A 16,533-nucleotide genomic window follows, 5' to 3' on the forward strand; every position below is an offset into this window, starting at 1 on the left:
AGAGCCAGCGCTGATTGGCCGAAGGCTGGCCAATGCATTCCTATGCGAATGCAGACTTAGCAGTGCTGAGTCAGTTTTGCTCAACTACACATCTGATGCACACTCGGCACTGCTACATCAGATGTAGCAATCTGATGTAGCAGAGCCGAGGGTGCACTAGAACCCCTGTGCAAACTCAGTTCACGCTAATAGAATGCATTGGCCAGCGCTGATTGGCCAATGCATTCTATTAGCCCGATGAAGTAGAGCTGAATGTGTGTGCTAAGCACACACATTCAGCACTGCTTCATCACGCCAATACAATGCATTAGCCAGTGCTGATTGGCCAGAGTACGGAATTCGGCCAATCAGCGCTGGCTCTGCTGGAGGAGGCGGAGTCTAAGGTCGGACCTGAATGGAGACTGGTGTGGAGCGATCTTAGACTCCGCCTCCTCCAGCAGAGCCAGCGCTGATTGGCCGAATTCCGTACTCTGGCCAATCAGCGCTGGCCAATGCATTCTATTAGCTTGATGAAGCAGAGTGTGCACAAGGGTTCAAGCGCACCCTCGGCTCTGATGTAGCAGAGCTGAGGCTGCACAAGGGTTCAAGCGCACCCTCGGCTCTGATGTAGGAGAGCCGAGGGTGCACTTGAACCCTTGTGCACCCTCAGCTCTGCTACATCAGAGCCGAGGGTGCGCTTGAACCCTTGTGCACACTCTGCTTCATCAAGCTAATAGAATGCATTGGCCAGCGCTGATTGGCCAATGTATTCTATTAGCCTGATGAAGTAGAGCTGAATGTGTGTGCTAAGCACACACATTCAGCTCTACTTCATCGGGCTAATAGAATGCATTGGCCAGCGCTGATTGGCCAGAGTACGGAACTCGACCAATCAGCGCTGGCTCTGCTGGAGGAGGCGGAGTCTAAGATCGCTCCACACCAGTCTCCATTCAGGTCCGACCTTAGACTCCGCCTCCTCCAGCAGAGCCAGCGCTGATTGGCCGAATTCCGTACTCTGGCCAATCAGCACTGGCTAATGCATTGTATTGGCATGATGAAGCAGTGCTGAATGTGTGTGCTTAGCACACACATTCAGCTCTACTTCATCGGGCTAATAGAATGCATTGGCCAATCAGCGCTGGCCAATGCATTCTATTAGCGTGAACTGAGTTTGCACAGGGGTTCTAGTGCACCCTCGGCTCTGCTACATCAGATTGCTACATCTGATGTAGCAGTGCCGAGTGTGCATCAGATGTGTAGTTGAGCAAAACTGACTCAGCACTGCTAAGTCTGCATTCGCATAGGAATGCATTGGCCAGCCTTCGGCCAATCAGCGCTGGATCTGCCGGAGGAGGCGGAGTCTAAGGTCGGACCTGAATGGAGACTGGTGTGGAGCTATCTTAGACTCCGCCTCCTCCAGCAGAGCCAGCGCTGATTGGTCGAGTTCCGTACTCTGGCCAATCAGCGCTGGCCAATGCATTCTATTAGCCCGATGAAGTAGAGCTGAATGTGTGTGCTTAGCACACACATTCAGCTCTACTTCATCAGGCTAATAGAATACATTGGCCAATCAGCGCTGGCCAATGCATTCTATTAGCTTGATGAAGCAGAGTGTGCACAAGGGTTCAAGCGCACCCTCGGCTCTGATGTAGCAGAGCTGAGGGTGCACAAGGGTTCAAGTGCACCCTCGGCTCTCCTACATCAGAGCCGAGGGTGCGCTTGAACCCTTGTGCAGCCTCGGCTCTGCTACATCAGAGCCGAGGGTGCGCTTGAACCCTTGTGCACACTCTGCTTCATCAAGCTAATAGAATGCATTGGCCAGCACTGATTGGCCAGAGTACGGAATTCGGCCAATCAGCGCTGGCCAATGCATCCCTATGGGAAAAAGTTTATCTCACAAAAATCACAATTACACACCCGATAGAGCCCCAAAAAGTTATTTTTAATAACATTCCCCCCTAAATGAAGGTTATCCCTAGCTATCCCTGCCTGTACAGCTATCCCTGTCTCATAGTCACAAAGTTCACATTCTCATATGACCCGGATTTGAAATCCACTATTCGTCTAAAATGGAGGTCACCTGATTTCGGCAGCCAATGACTTTTTCCAATTTTTTTCAATGCCCCCGGTGTCGTAGTTCCTGTCCCACCTCCCCTGCGCTGTTATTGGTGCAAAAAAGGCGCCAGGGAAGGTGGGAGGGGAATCGAATTTTGGCGCACTTTACCACGTGGTGTTCGATTCGATTCGAACATGGCGAACACCCTGATATCCGATCGAACATGTGTTCGATAGAACACTGTTCGCTCATCTCTAGTTAGGATGGAATCACATCTGCAGGTTGACTTCAAAAATAGTATCAAAGACTGCAACTAAAAGTGCAACAGAAATTGTATATATGATTCCAGCCATAAGGATGGATTCATACACAGAAATTTGCCTAGTTTCCCATGGAGTTTTTCTGTAGCATTTCTCAAAAGGTTTATTGATTAAAGTCTATATTAAGATATTGTACATTGTGTTTGGTGATTGTACAAATTCTGCGGATTGTCGAACATTTTTCCAAAATCCAGTTTTTTCTAGACATGGTGTTATTTCTTGCCTTTGGTCCCTAATCCTAGCGGCTTAATCCATTACATGCTGGCATTAACAGTAACCACCCTGTCACTCTGCATATAACTCATCTGCCCTACCACCCCTAGGCAGATCAGATCACAACCTGGTACATCTGCGACCCACATACATTCCACTGGTGCGCAGAGAACCGGCGGTTACCCGTACCGTGAAGATTTGGTCAGAGGGAAGTGTCGAGTCTCTAAGGGACTGCTTTGATATAACTTTATGGGAAGTGTTTCAAGACTCATTTCCAGAGGACATTGAGGGACTCACACATTGCATAACGGACTACATTAATTTCTGTGTGGACAGCACGGTACCAACTAGGAAGGTGAGGTGTTTCTCCAATAACAAACCATGGATTAACTCTGAGATTAAAACTCTCCTCAAGCAAAAAAAGAGAATTTTTAGGTCTGGGGACAAAGATGGCCTGGGGGCGGTTGAGAAACAGCTGAGACAATTGATCAGAGAAGGGAAAGCCAACTACAGACGGAAGATGGAGCTACAGATGGGGGAGGGTAGAATCTCTGAGGTGTGGGACAGCCTTAAGGCAATTTCAGGACACAAGGAAAAGACAGGGCACCGAACAGTAGGGGACAGGAAGTGGCTTAACGAGCTTAATCTATTCTTCAATAGATTCGACTCCAAGCAAATGCTCCCTCCACCAGCATGTCAGCCAACCGCCCTCCCCTCACACACCAAGACCCAACCCCCACCGACCTGCGGTCAACTGCAATCTGACTATCTGATCCTGCAGGAGTCTCAGGTGTGTAAGGAAATGAAGAACATTAGAGCGAACAAAGCGGGGGGACCAGATGGTATAAGCGCAAGAGTTCTTAAAATGTGCAGTGACCAGCTGTGTGGTATTATAACGCACATGTACAATATGAGCCTGAAGCTGGGGGTGGTACCTCAACTGTGGAAAACATCTTGCGTGGTACCAGTCCCAAAGAAACCCAACCCGATGGGCTACAATGACTACCGACCTGTAGCACTGACATCCCACCTGATGAAGGTCCTAGAGAGACTGGTCCTGACACACCTACGCCCCCTAGTGAGCTTCGCTCTGGACCCCCTCCAGTTTGCCTACCGGCCAGGCATTGGGGTAGATGATGCCATCATCCACCTTCTTCATAGAGCTCTCTCTCACCTGGAGAAACCCGGGAACACTGTGAGAATAATGTTCTTTGATTTCTCCAGTGCGTTCAACACCATTCAGCCAGGGCTACTGAGGGAGAAGCTGAACCTTGGTGGTGTGGACCATCACCTGTCCAACTGGATCCTAGACTACCTGACAAACCGCCCTCAGTATGTGAGAGCCCAGGACTGTGTGTCTGACACTGTGATCTGTAGTACGGGGGCACCTCAAGGTACAGTTCTTGCCCCATTCCTCTTCACACTGTACACTGCTGACTTCAGGCACAACTCATCCAGCTGTTACTTACAGAAGTACTCCGATGACTCTGCTATAGTCGGCCTTATCATTGATGGCGATGATAGGGAATACAGAGACTTAAACCGGGATTTTGTTGAATGGTGCCAGCAGAACCAGCTCAGGATTAATGCTGGGAAGACCAAGGAGATGGTGGTGGACTTTAGTAAACGGAGAGGTGCTCCGACCCCGGTGGAGATCCAAGGAACATGTATTGAGATAGTCAGGACCTATAAGTACCTGGGCGTGCTCCTCAATAATAAACTAGACTGGGCTGATCACCTGGAGGCGCTGCACAGAAAGGGCCACAGCAGACTCTACCTGCTCAGGAGGCTGAGGGCCTTCGGAGTCCGGGGGACACTTCTTAGGGCCTTCTTCAACTCTGTGGTTGCCTCAGCCATCTTTTTCGGTGTGGCCTGCTGGGGAAGCAGTATATCAACCAGGGACAGAAATAGACTTGACAGGCTGATCAGGAGGGCCAGCTCTGTCCTGGGGAGCCCCTTGGACCCAGTACAGGTGGTGGGTGACAGAAGGATACTGTCTGTGGTGACCTCCATGCGGGAGAACAAATCCCACCCCATGTATGGGACCCTGATGGGACTTGGCAGCACTGTAAGCGACCGTCTGCTTCACCCCAAGTGTGAGAAGGAGCGCTATCGCAGGTCCTTCCTTCCAACCGCGACCAGGCTGTATAATCTACATCAGACCAAACGAAGAGCTCTCCGCACAGAGAACTAATGATTATGAGGATGACCATGAGGTCTTCCTCTTTCTCTTCTGTTTTTCCTTAGCTGCCATGGACTCCTAGTATATCTTCTCTTCTCAGCTTATCTGTGTCTACTTCTGTAACATATTACTCTGTATTATCCTGTATCTGTATTACTATGCTGCTGTAACACGCTGAAATTTCCCCAAGGTGGGACTATTAAAGGATTATCTTATCTCTTTTGGTGCCCCTATGACACAATTGTAAGGCACCAAGGTCTGCTGCAATCATTAATGACCGATTGAATAATATGAATTTATTATTTATACCACATGGCACATAAAGGGGGTACAATAATGCTGTTATTCTGGATGCACACTTGGCTCCAATAAATCAATTTTCATGAGTTACCACTGTTACCACCTTCTTTGTTCTAATCTTTTGGATTGAGAAGATGAAAAAACAGCAAAACTGCCATGTTCATCAATAGGAGCTGCCTTAAAAGGTGTTTTCTGGCCCCAAATTCAATGTTTATACTTATGACCTATACGATGGGGACAGGAGCTTATGCAGCATCCCTATTATTCAAGTAATAGGATTGGCACTGCAATTCCTTGCAGTAGAAGGGGCTTCTTTGTTGTTCCTAATTCTTGGATCCTGCTGCTAGAACAGCTGATCTGTTGGGCTTCGACAGATCACATACTGGTAACCTATCCTGTGGAAAGGTCATCAATAGAAAAAATTAATTTGGGTCCAGAAAACCCCTTTAGGCTAAGGCCACATGAAGTGAAACAAAAAAATCAGCACAATAAACTGTGATGAAAACTTGCCGTGTTCTTCACAGCGGCATGTTTCACTGTAAATTTGCAGAGTTTTCCTCTGTGGCCTTTCTTCCCCTATTATACACGTACAAAAAAATGCCAGCTTTTCCGCAGGTGTAATTAACATGCTACAATTTTCAAAAACACAAGCAGATTATTTTTTGCAATGTGCGGATGGGATTAGCCAAAATCTCATGCGCTTTGCAGTTACTGTTAAATTACATGTTCAACTGTGGATACATTTGACTGCTTTATTATTTTTAAAGGAAAAAAGCATAATCTTTGTAAAATACACATTAAAAACTGAAAGACTATTTGGAGAACACGTTGCACATAGATATATGTACCTGAACAGACTAAATTGCTCTGGAAGTATCCTGGTCGACAAGATGTCACACACTGTCCTTCTTTCAACAGCAGAGATCCAATACATGTTGTACACTCAAACCCATTGTTACAAGTTATGCAGGTTTCTTTACAAACTGTTCCAAAATAAACAAAAACACAAGGTAAGTAATGTAAAAAATACTAAATTCCAAAGGCTTAGGGCTAGGGTTAAACAGAGACTTTGCCTGTGACATATATCCTACAGTGAAAGATCACAGTTTAGTAGTGCCTTCATTGCAAATAATGACCATGAAGTTTGGATTTTTTAGAACTATCATGTCATGGTTGCACCTTGAGGGTAAGTTCAGATGGGGTTTTTTGGTCCGGAACCTGAGGTGGAGGCCGCCTCAGGTTCCAGACCATAAACCGGGTAGCTGCGACTGAAAGCCGGTGCCCTGCACCAGCATCTAGTCGGGCACTCTGCTCCGGATTAGGCCCAATGAATGGGCCTGGTCCGGAGGAGGGGAGTGTCTTCAGGCCGAATCGCGAGATGACTCTGCCTGAAGAATGAGCACCTCGCTTCTTTTTTCCGGGAGCCAGAAGAAGCATTTCCAGGAAAAAAAAATCCTGAGCGGCTCCCACTGATTTCAATGGGAGCCGTCTTTTTGGTCAGGATTTTGAGGTGGATACGGCCTCAAAATCCTGACCAAAAAACTCAGTGTGAACCCTGAGAGTTACAGCATGACCACATTCACTTTCATTAATGAACTGAGGGCAGCATTGTTGTGTAGACTTTGTGTAGTAAATGCTTCTACAGTATGTAGAAATATTGGCTAGACTACTCAGGCAGGAACCTAGACATGCGACTTAGTTGCCCTGTTTTAAACACTTCTAGGAAGCAGAAATGCTGAGAAACGGTGATCCAGTGTTATGTATTATCAGGGGTGGATTTAGCCATAACACAACCCATCCAATTTGTCCAGGTCTGTCCCCACTTCAGCTCCGAGGGACATCACACATTATGTCCAGACTCTGAACAAAGTCAAGAGCTCATATGGAAGGACGCAGCATAGGCAGCCTGGCATTTTGCTGGACTAGATAGCACAGTGTGCTGCACTATTTTGGCCAGATTATTTCTACCGCACAAACGAGGGCAGTTCCAGTAAAGAGGGGGATTAGTGAGGCCTCCAAAATGCTAATTTTGCCCCTCATCACTATAGTCTTGCAAAGCTGGGTACTTTGAATCATGCCATTACCAACCACTGCATGACATTTGTATACTATCACCATATTTACATGCTCTTCCACTGAGTATTCTGGTTTTCTCTTGCACTCCAAAAAACATACTAATAAATTAATTTGGAATTTAAGAGGGACAAAGAGGAAAGTGAGTAATGTTAATCTCTGTACATTGCTGTGGAATATGTTGGTGTGATACAATATATTACATTTACTTACAAAATTAAGCACCTTATTAAGATAAGATATATTCATAAAAAAGTTGTACAATAATACTGCGTGGGTATTTTTGGAGATAAAGTACTGTATCTTTTAAACATTGTACAATGTATTGTACAACACAAGATCCTGGCAAGTTTTAAAGAGATCTCAGCCACACGCAGCTCCTGTAATAGAAAACATAAAAAAGACTCTGTTCTTTTCAGCAGTCACAACATGAATTACCTAAACATGTTCTGCCATCCAGATAGAAGCCAGGGTCACAGCTGTACACACAGCGTCCCATCTGCAACAAGCGAGCTTCATCACGGCAGATGTCACAGTGGTCAATAGACTGAGAGCAGGTTAAGCAGTCTGGGTTACACTGCTCTAGAATTGGAATAAAACAAAAAGAACAGATAAGATGTTTCATATTCTATAGTGTGAAAAATAAGACTATAGCTTCCAAGTAAATAGATCTATCCTTGTTTATTCTTATGTATTTTTCTATTATCACTGCTTCAAATGACCCATTTATACTTCAATTTAGATTCAGGACAACTTAGGCAATAAAAAAAAATTACAGAGGTTCTCCGGAAAAGTCGGGGGTATTCATATAGTAATACATGCCTGCATGAAGTTGTGCAAACAGGAAGCAGACGCACAAGTGGAAACTGAAATGGGGGCACAAGAGCCAAGAGATGTGATATTAACAGTTACCTGTGTAGGACTCCTTTTAAGGGAAATGCGCGCCTTTTTTATTACATTTTATGTTAATTTTTTTTTTAAAGAATGTATGTCATATTTTTAGAGAATTTTTTGTGAGGTTTTTAAAAACATTAATGCTAAAAAATACTACAAATTCCGCAATTCTGAATCTCAGTATGTTAAGACTTCCTGTTTCTGTAGATTTCTTTGCAGCAGCCACCTCACTTATCAGCACATCAATGTTCACAGCTATTATGAATAAATAGACAGCACAGAATCCACCAGTCACAACAGACGATTTTACAATTTATCTACACAATGATCTTTGCAGATACTTAGAAAAACACCCCCATTGAAGTCAATAGGGTCTGCTACAGACCATAGTTTTTATGGGCCATTGTCCATCTCCAGGAGACAGAGTCACAAAATACTTTAGGCTTAGTGGCAAGAATTGGAATTGCAGCATTTTTAGGATTTTTTTTTAAATATGAACGACACCATGGAAAATTTAAAAAGTCACCAAAAATTCTTTAAAAATATATGTATAATGTAAAAGTGTGATTTAAATAATAGGTCATTTCCTGGCGACACTTTCCCTTTAAGGTTGAGAAGAAGCTAAGTACTGTGTTCTCCAGTGGGATTATCGAGTATCCAAAGAAGACTAGCAGCATTATAATACGAGTATGTATATATATTTTGATAAAATATTTAAAATAATAATAATAATAATAATAATAATAATAATAATAATAATAATATAATACATATTTGTACATTGTCAAAAACACACATAATAATAGTACCTTGTCTGCACTCAGGACAGCATGCTCCACCTTCATTTACTGCCAACGTTCCGACTGGACATGATGGACAGGATGGAGAGAAACATGTGATATAGCCATTCTGGCACTCGCATTCAGTACATTCATCTTCTTTCCATTTTTCTCCATTCTTCAATGATTAGATTTATGTTGACAAAAAAAAATATTTTGTAAGTCCTGATACTTGGCTGATATCTATATTTCAGCATAACCAATACAAAGACACACTATCAATACAGCTATACTTTAAACACTTTAGACAATGAAATAAAAAAATGCAATTCTCACGTAGAAAGATGTATAATGTCGACAAGAGAGATAGCAAAAGAGTGATGTGCCCATATATCAAGACCCCTGACATCAGTCTAACAGCTTTCAAACATTATACAGTAGCTTTCAGGAGGAATGGGTAACTCCTTTGTCCTTAATCATGTTATCTGCTCTACCTAGGCTCATTTATTGTATGTAGTCAGCTGGGCCATAACTTCTCCAGGTTTCTAAAGCTATCACTCTAGTAATGTTCTTCCATAAACACTCAGAAGTTATACTGCGCACCTACGGGATTAGCAGATCATTGCTTTTCACTATAACAATGTACATAACAAAATATCGCATGTTTGTATATTGTCTCATGTTCCCTGGCAAAGTAATATACATTATCACACATATACAATGGTATTACACATGTAGAATATAGATAAATTAGGAACCTATGAAGCCCTCAACAAACTATGGTTTAATGAACTCACTCTATTAGTAACCAAAATAGGTAGGACATAGTAGTGACTAACAACTGTTAGCAACGTGTTATTGTTTTTTTCTATGCCTTTAATTTAAAGTCCTCTCTTCTTTGAGTCATTCAGTGACAAAACACAATGTGATTTATGTAACAGATGTAACATGCTGTGTAGCTGCAGTCACTATCCTCCTGTCTTTGTCTGTCAATCTCTGTCTTTCTACAGGAGCATGGAGTCCAGTCTCCTAAGGCAAGCCATACACATCAGAAACCTGTCACCAAACATTCATTCAGTCAACAGCTTTCTGCCTTGAACCCCCTTTCACATGCACACTTAATTTGGCTGGGGGAATATGTGTGCTAAATAAGGACAGTGAAGCTAAGCTAATTATTATTATTATTATTATTAACAGTGACTTTTTCCCCCAAGAACAAAAGGATCTGGCTTGTTGAAATACAACATGGCCTTGTCTCTTATACTCAACTTTTCTGGTGTGGGAGGAAAGAAATGTCAAGCACATTGTATTTCTAATTTAGAAATAAAAGCCATCCCAATTATATTAGGCTTTCGGTGACATCTACAGTGTTGGTCAAAAGTATTGGCCCCCCTGCAATTCTGTCAGATAATACTCATTTTCTTCCAGAAAATGATTGCAAGCACAAACTCTTTGGTATTAATATCTTAATTTATTTTGCTTGCAATGAAAAAACACAAAAGAGAATGAAAAAAAGTCAAATCATTGATCATTTTACACAAAACTCCAAAAATGGGCCGGACAAAAGTATTGGCCCCCTCAGCCTAATACTTGGTAGCACAACCTTTAGACAAAATAACTGCGAACAACCGTTTCTGGTAACCATCAATGAGTTTCTTGACAATGCTCTGCTGGAATTTTAGACCATTCTTCTTTGGCAAACTGCTCCAGGTCCCTGAGATGTGAAGGGTGCCTTCTCCAAACTGCCATTTGAGATCTCTCCACAGGTGTTCTATGGGATTCAGGTCTGGACTCATTGCTGGCCACTTTAGAAGTCTCCAGTGCTCTTTCTCTCAAACCATTTTCTAGTGCTTTTTGAAGTGTGTTTTGGGTCATTGTCCTGCTGGAAGACCCATGACCTCTGAGGGAGACCCAGCTTTCTCACACTGGGCCCTACATTATGCCGCTAAATTTGTTGGTAGTCTTCAGACTTCATAATGCCATACACGACGGTCAAGCAGTCCAGTGCAAGAGGCAGCAAAGCAACCCCAAAACATCAGGGAACCCCCGCCATGTTCGACTGTAGAGACCGTGTTCTTCTCTTTGAAGGCCTCTTTTTTTCCCCTGTAAACTCTATGTTGATGCCTTCTCCCAAAAAGCTCTACTTTTGTCTCATCTGACCAGAGAACATTCTTCCAAAACGTTTTTGGCTTTCTCAGGTAAGTTTTGACAAACTCCAGCCTGGCTTTTTTATGTCTCTGGGTAAAAAGTGGGGTCTTCCTGGGTATCCTACCATACAGTCCCTTTTCATTCAGACGCCGACGGATAGTACGGGTTGACACTGTTGTACCCTCGGACTGCAGGTCAGCTTGAACTTGTTTGGATGTTAGTCGAGGTTCTTTATCCACCATCCGCACAATCTTGCGTTGAAATCTCTCTTCAATTTTTCTTTTCCGTCCACATCTAGGGAGGTTAGCCACAGTGCCATGGGCTTTAAACTTCTTGATGACACTGCGCACGGTAGACACAGGAACATTCAGGTCTTTGAAGATGGACTTGTACCCTTGAGATTGCTCATGCTTCCTCACAATTTTGCTTCTCAAGTCCTCAGACAGTTCTTTGGTCTTCTTTCTTTTCTCCATGCTCAATGTGGTACACACAAGGACACAGGACAGAGGTTGAGTCAACTTTAATCTATTTCAACTGGCTGCAAGTGTTATTTAGTTATTGCCACCACCTGTTAGGTGCCTCAAGTAAGTAACAGGTGCTGTTAATTACACAAATTAGAGAAGCATCACATGATTTTTCAAACAGTGCCAATACTTTTGTCCACCCTCTTTTTTATGTTTGCTGTGGAATTATATCCAATTTGGCTTTTTGACAATTCTTTTTGTGGTTTTCCATCGAAGACAAATTAAATGAAGATAATACCAAAGAATGTGTGATTGTAATCATTTTCTGGAAGAAAATGAGTATTATCTGACAGAATTGCAGGGGTGTCAATACTTTTGGCCAACACTGTATCTTATGTGTTCAACCAGCTAAAATGCATATTCCGGTAACAAGAAGTTATGGCCATCCAACCACTTAAACTCCAGAGTGAATGAAGCGGCAGATCAGAAATACACGCAGGGCTTTTTGAATTTTAATGTGGATCACCAGAGAGTGTCAAAATACAGCGCTCTGGTATCTCCAGTATTCTCCACTGAGATGGATGGAACATGGGCATACATCTACAATTGACGGCGCCATTGAAACTGGGGTACCAAACACTCACGTTATTGTGATCATGGAGATCCTTGTAGTTGGCACCCCATTTTTTTTAAGGAGAACCTTTCATATCTTCACCAATTCCAATTGCTTGCATCACTCAATAGGCTCTGCTGCAATGATTCCAGTGCAGGTAGACTTTTTTCTATATCATCAACTGTTTCTGAGTAATCAGTGCTGTTATTTTCTGCAGTCAATAAGCTAATTAGGCCCTCTACTTTCAGATGGGCAGTCCTGGACTGGGGCAGAAAACCTGGGACCACCCACCTGACAGTAGAAAGCCTAATTACCATAATATGTGTTGAAACAAACAACACTGATTCCTCAGGAATGGTGGAGGCTAGACAAAAATTTTCAACTGCACCGAAATCAGTGGAGTGGCTTCTATTGAAGGATGTACAAGGTTTGAGTTGCTGGAGGGGGTGAAAGGTCCTCTTCAATGTTTATCATACCTACGATCTATGATAACTCTGATGATCACTAGTCTTTCCTACTTTGTACTTTTTTTCATAGCTGGTGCTTATTTATACGTGAATTTTTCAAGACAACAAGCAATGTGTTGTATGCCTATGCAATAGATCCAATCAACCAAAAATAACAATCTTTTCCTAGTCTTACAGTCATTGCACAAGTCTACACAATGATTACAAACTTTCTGATGAAAGTATGGTTACTTGCACAATAATCGCCCTATGTAAAAAAGCTCTAGCTTATTTTTGCACATAGCGCCGCGTTAACGCCGCGTTAACGCCGGGCAACGCCACCGCAAAATAGTGTGGCGTTAACGCGGCGCTACGCGGCGTTAACGCGACGCTATGTGCAAAAATAAGCACAAAAAAACGCCAGCGTTACTCAGTGTGAATACAGCCATAGGTTTGAAAACACAGATTATTTTTCCTTCAATCTTTCTTTCAATCTTCTTGATGAACAGAAAAAAATTCTGGCACCTGTGTTACATAATATATATTTTTTTCATGTGGACATATAGAAAATTGATATGTAACCAGCATTAAAATAACACCTCAATTACAGCTCTAATGGCTGTGTGTACCTTGGTGTTTCTAATAGTCCCATTTGCTCTATGCTATTTAACCAAATGTTAATTAACTCTCCTTCCCTGACTGCCCAGAACACTTTGTGACTGTCAAGAGGCAAGCAGAAAAGCTGTTAAATAAAGGAGAAAATCCCTATCAACATAATTTACAAAAAAGGAACAAAAAAAGAATATAACCGAATTAACCTCTCAGAACAAAGCTCATTTGTTTTTGATCACTTCTAAGGTTAAATGCTCCATAATGTATCAGTGTTTCTGCTGACCATATGATGTTGTACAGAATGCATTGGATTATGTATACCCATCCTGTTGTCTGCGTTATTTTCTCATGACTATAGATGGATAGAAACATAACAGCACATTGTGAGAATTGCTTGTACATTCACTTACTTACACTTTCTTATCACTAACACACAACAAAATCACTATGTGATTTATTTTTCCAATACATTTTTATACATGTGAACAGGGCCACATCCAGGACATCTGATGCCTACAGCGCTGTTTTTCTCTAAGAATCAGGAAAAGTCTAAGTCCAGTCTAATAGCAATATTTCACAAAGTTTTCTAAATAATATACAGTTAATATTCAGTATTAATGGCACAACCTCTGAGTAGCATCCTGCTCCTCTGCCATCACATTGAGTTTGGGAGCTGGTCATACAGCATCTCTATAGTGGCGCCTTATGAACTCTATTTGGTTGCCAGGACATTTTGCACTATTATTGTTTATCTGAAAAACTGGAGGAATGCTCTAATATGGTGAATAAGGGGGAAATAGCAGCCTCGTTTGTTTCATGCTTGTATTGTGTTCTCATTTGATACTTGCATAACTTACAGATAAATGTATCCAAGAAGTATCTGCACTTACCATCAAATGTTTGACGCCAGTTAAATCTGAATGAGAATCCTGCAAACAAATAGAAATACCTCTATGAGAAGAGTGTGTTCACAAAGCAAAGTTATCAGGAGTATCACAAGCATTCCAATAAAGCACATTCCAGCGTTATCTACGTCTCATTTCCATGAGTTACCAAACCCTGCAATGTCCATAACATTTAAAGCCTTGCTCTGCTAATGTTTATACAATATTCATTTCTCAGGGGTTTAACTGAATGTCATCCAATGTCAATCACATATACACACATATACACAATGTGTTCCTTCCATTTCAAGCAAATCTTAGCCAGTGTGGTAAACCTGAAATATACTTTATTAACCTCAGTCCATTCTATAAAGACATCCGATCACCTGGTCAGTTAACTAATCCCCTACACTCATTTATTTCAGATTGTACAGACAGCCTATTGTACTAGAAAGTAATACACTTGCAAACCTGTCCCCACTTCCCCAACCTGTCTGCTGCATAATGATTTACAGAAGATTCACACGTTGGAGAAGGATTTTGTATCATTTTTAGATTGCTGGTAGCGCTTCCCGATACAGTAGCACCAAAAAATGCACCAAAGAAATGGCCAATGATCGGGAATGAGAGCCCCAAGGAATGACCATTCTTGATCATTGGCCGCAGTTAAAAAAATAAAAAAAAGGTCTTAAGTTATGTTTGATATTTTTTTTTGTTAAACTAGTCATCTTAGATATGCTAATACCTAAAGGGACCTTTTAGGAGGTCAATATTGCCCCTTCTCTGCGCAGCAGGCAGTAATATCAGGCCTGCTGCCATGTGTCTTGCCAGCACTGTGAGCAACATAAAAAGATGACAATCTATTCATAAAATGTAGGTACCCCTTGACCCCTGGCCACTGGGGTTGAGCCGCTCTTGACTTTTCAGGATCGATTTTGAAATCCAATTTCTGATCATTTTTCATTCGAACCCGATCTCGATCCCAATTCAGATTCCAATGCAAGTCAATGGGATTTTTTTACTAATCAGAGATCGGATTTTAAAAACAATCCTATTCACTATATGAATGGAATGGAATCTAACAATTGAACGCTTTGTTAAAATCCACGCTGTGTAGTGATTTTTTTTAATCACTAAGTAGCCAAAGGATTTTTTATGAATCCTCTGGCTACTTAGTCTCCCCTGGTGTCCACTTACCGACAGAGATGGCTGGTCCAGCTGCCCCCTGCCTCCCAGGTTAGGAGAATGTGGGCGGGTTAGGAGTGTGTGGGCGGGTACTGAGAGGGGAGAAGTCATGTCTCCCCACCCCTTACACGCCCACACTCTCCTAAGCCACGAGCCCCCCTTCTTCCTAGCCAGTAGCAAACCATTGTGGGAAATAATCACCGATCTCAATCCCACCTAAAAAGCGTTCGGAAATTTTCCCGATCGCTGATCGGAATCCGATCTTTTCCGAACACGATTGCTCAACCCTACTGGCCACTTATTGACAGTTTTCTCCCTACTACAGTGCATAAGGAGAAACTGGACAAACAGAGGTGAGAGAGTGATTGTACATTCAACCTATGAATACAGATACTCTTACATAAATTTGGATGAATCTGGCCAAATTACATTTCATTGAATTATTTGAGACATCCCTAAATCAGGTGGTGTTTTGTAAGAGTGTCAGTGTATATTAGAAATCTGATAAAGGGAAATCTAGGGTGAAAACATAAGTCCATCTTACCTCATTGTCATAGTCTTTGTGGAGACAGTAGCTGGTACTTAGAACACACTCGGGACAGCACTTCCCCTCAAAATGTACTAATTCTTCACCCTGATAAAGAAAGGCAGGTTGCTGCAGTTAAGAAGAATACAATTTTTCTGCGGTCATGTCAGTTTTTGAGTAAACAGAAACCACACTGTGGAATTTAAAGATCTGACTTTATTCATCTTAAGGAGTAGCATTTAGAGGCTCTTCATAAAGAAGAGCAAACTCAGCACATTACTGGAGAGCCTGTTCTGTTCACTTAAGCCTGATATCTACACCAAAGGTTAATGCAAACTGCGTGTTTGATAATGAGCACCAATCCCACTAAGGAAAAAAACTTCACAAATTGCTGGATACAAGACTGTACTCATATATTTATAGAAAAACAGGATTTGTAGTATATAGAATACTGTTTAGAAATTCCAGATTAGAATGCCACACCTGACTCAATTATTGACATAAAGAAAAAGTTCTGTTTTCTGTTTTTAACATTATTTTCACCCTCAACTTAATATTTGGTTGCGCAAAACAACCCAAAACATCTTTGATCCTCCCCCATATGTGACTGTTGGTACTGTGTTCTTTTCTGTGTAGGCCGCTTTCCATTTTTGGTAAACAGTAAAATGATGGGCTTTACCAAAAAGTTCTATCTTGGTTTCATCTGCCCACAAGACATTTTCCTAGAAGTACTTTGGCTTATTCAGTACATTTTGGCAAACTGAAGTCTAGCTTGTTTATGCCTCTGTGTCAGCAGCGGGGTCCTCCTGGGGCTCCTGTCATAGCGTTTCATCTCATTAAAATATCACTGGATAGTTTG

The 16,533-nt window shown here is 42.2% G+C and overlaps 1 protein-coding gene across 2 annotated transcripts in view; it reads right to left on the reverse strand.

Annotated features, from left to right (window-relative positions):
* The window catches only part of FRAS1 (Fraser extracellular matrix complex subunit 1), a 368,631-nt gene that overhangs the window by 183,095 nt on the left and 169,003 nt on the right, over positions 1–16,533 (reverse strand). For both annotated transcript variants that reach the window (XM_075284507.1, XM_075284497.1), the window contains exons 10-14: positions 15,693–15,782; positions 13,970–14,008; positions 8,827–8,974; positions 7,562–7,705; positions 5,899–6,033 (exon numbers count right to left, since the gene is read on the reverse strand). In XM_075284507.1, coding sequence (XP_075140608.1) covers positions 5,899–6,033; positions 7,562–7,705; positions 8,827–8,974; positions 13,970–14,008; positions 15,693–15,782 — 556 coding nt within the window. The remainder of the gene's footprint in view (positions 1–5,898; positions 6,034–7,561; positions 7,706–8,826; positions 8,975–13,969; positions 14,009–15,692; positions 15,783–16,533) is intronic.

Source organism: Leptodactylus fuscus, chromosome 1 (genome assembly GCF_031893055.1).
Source record: "Leptodactylus fuscus isolate aLepFus1 chromosome 1, aLepFus1.hap2, whole genome shotgun sequence".
NCBI classification, from domain to species: domain Eukaryota; kingdom Metazoa; phylum Chordata; class Amphibia; order Anura; family Leptodactylidae; genus Leptodactylus; species Leptodactylus fuscus.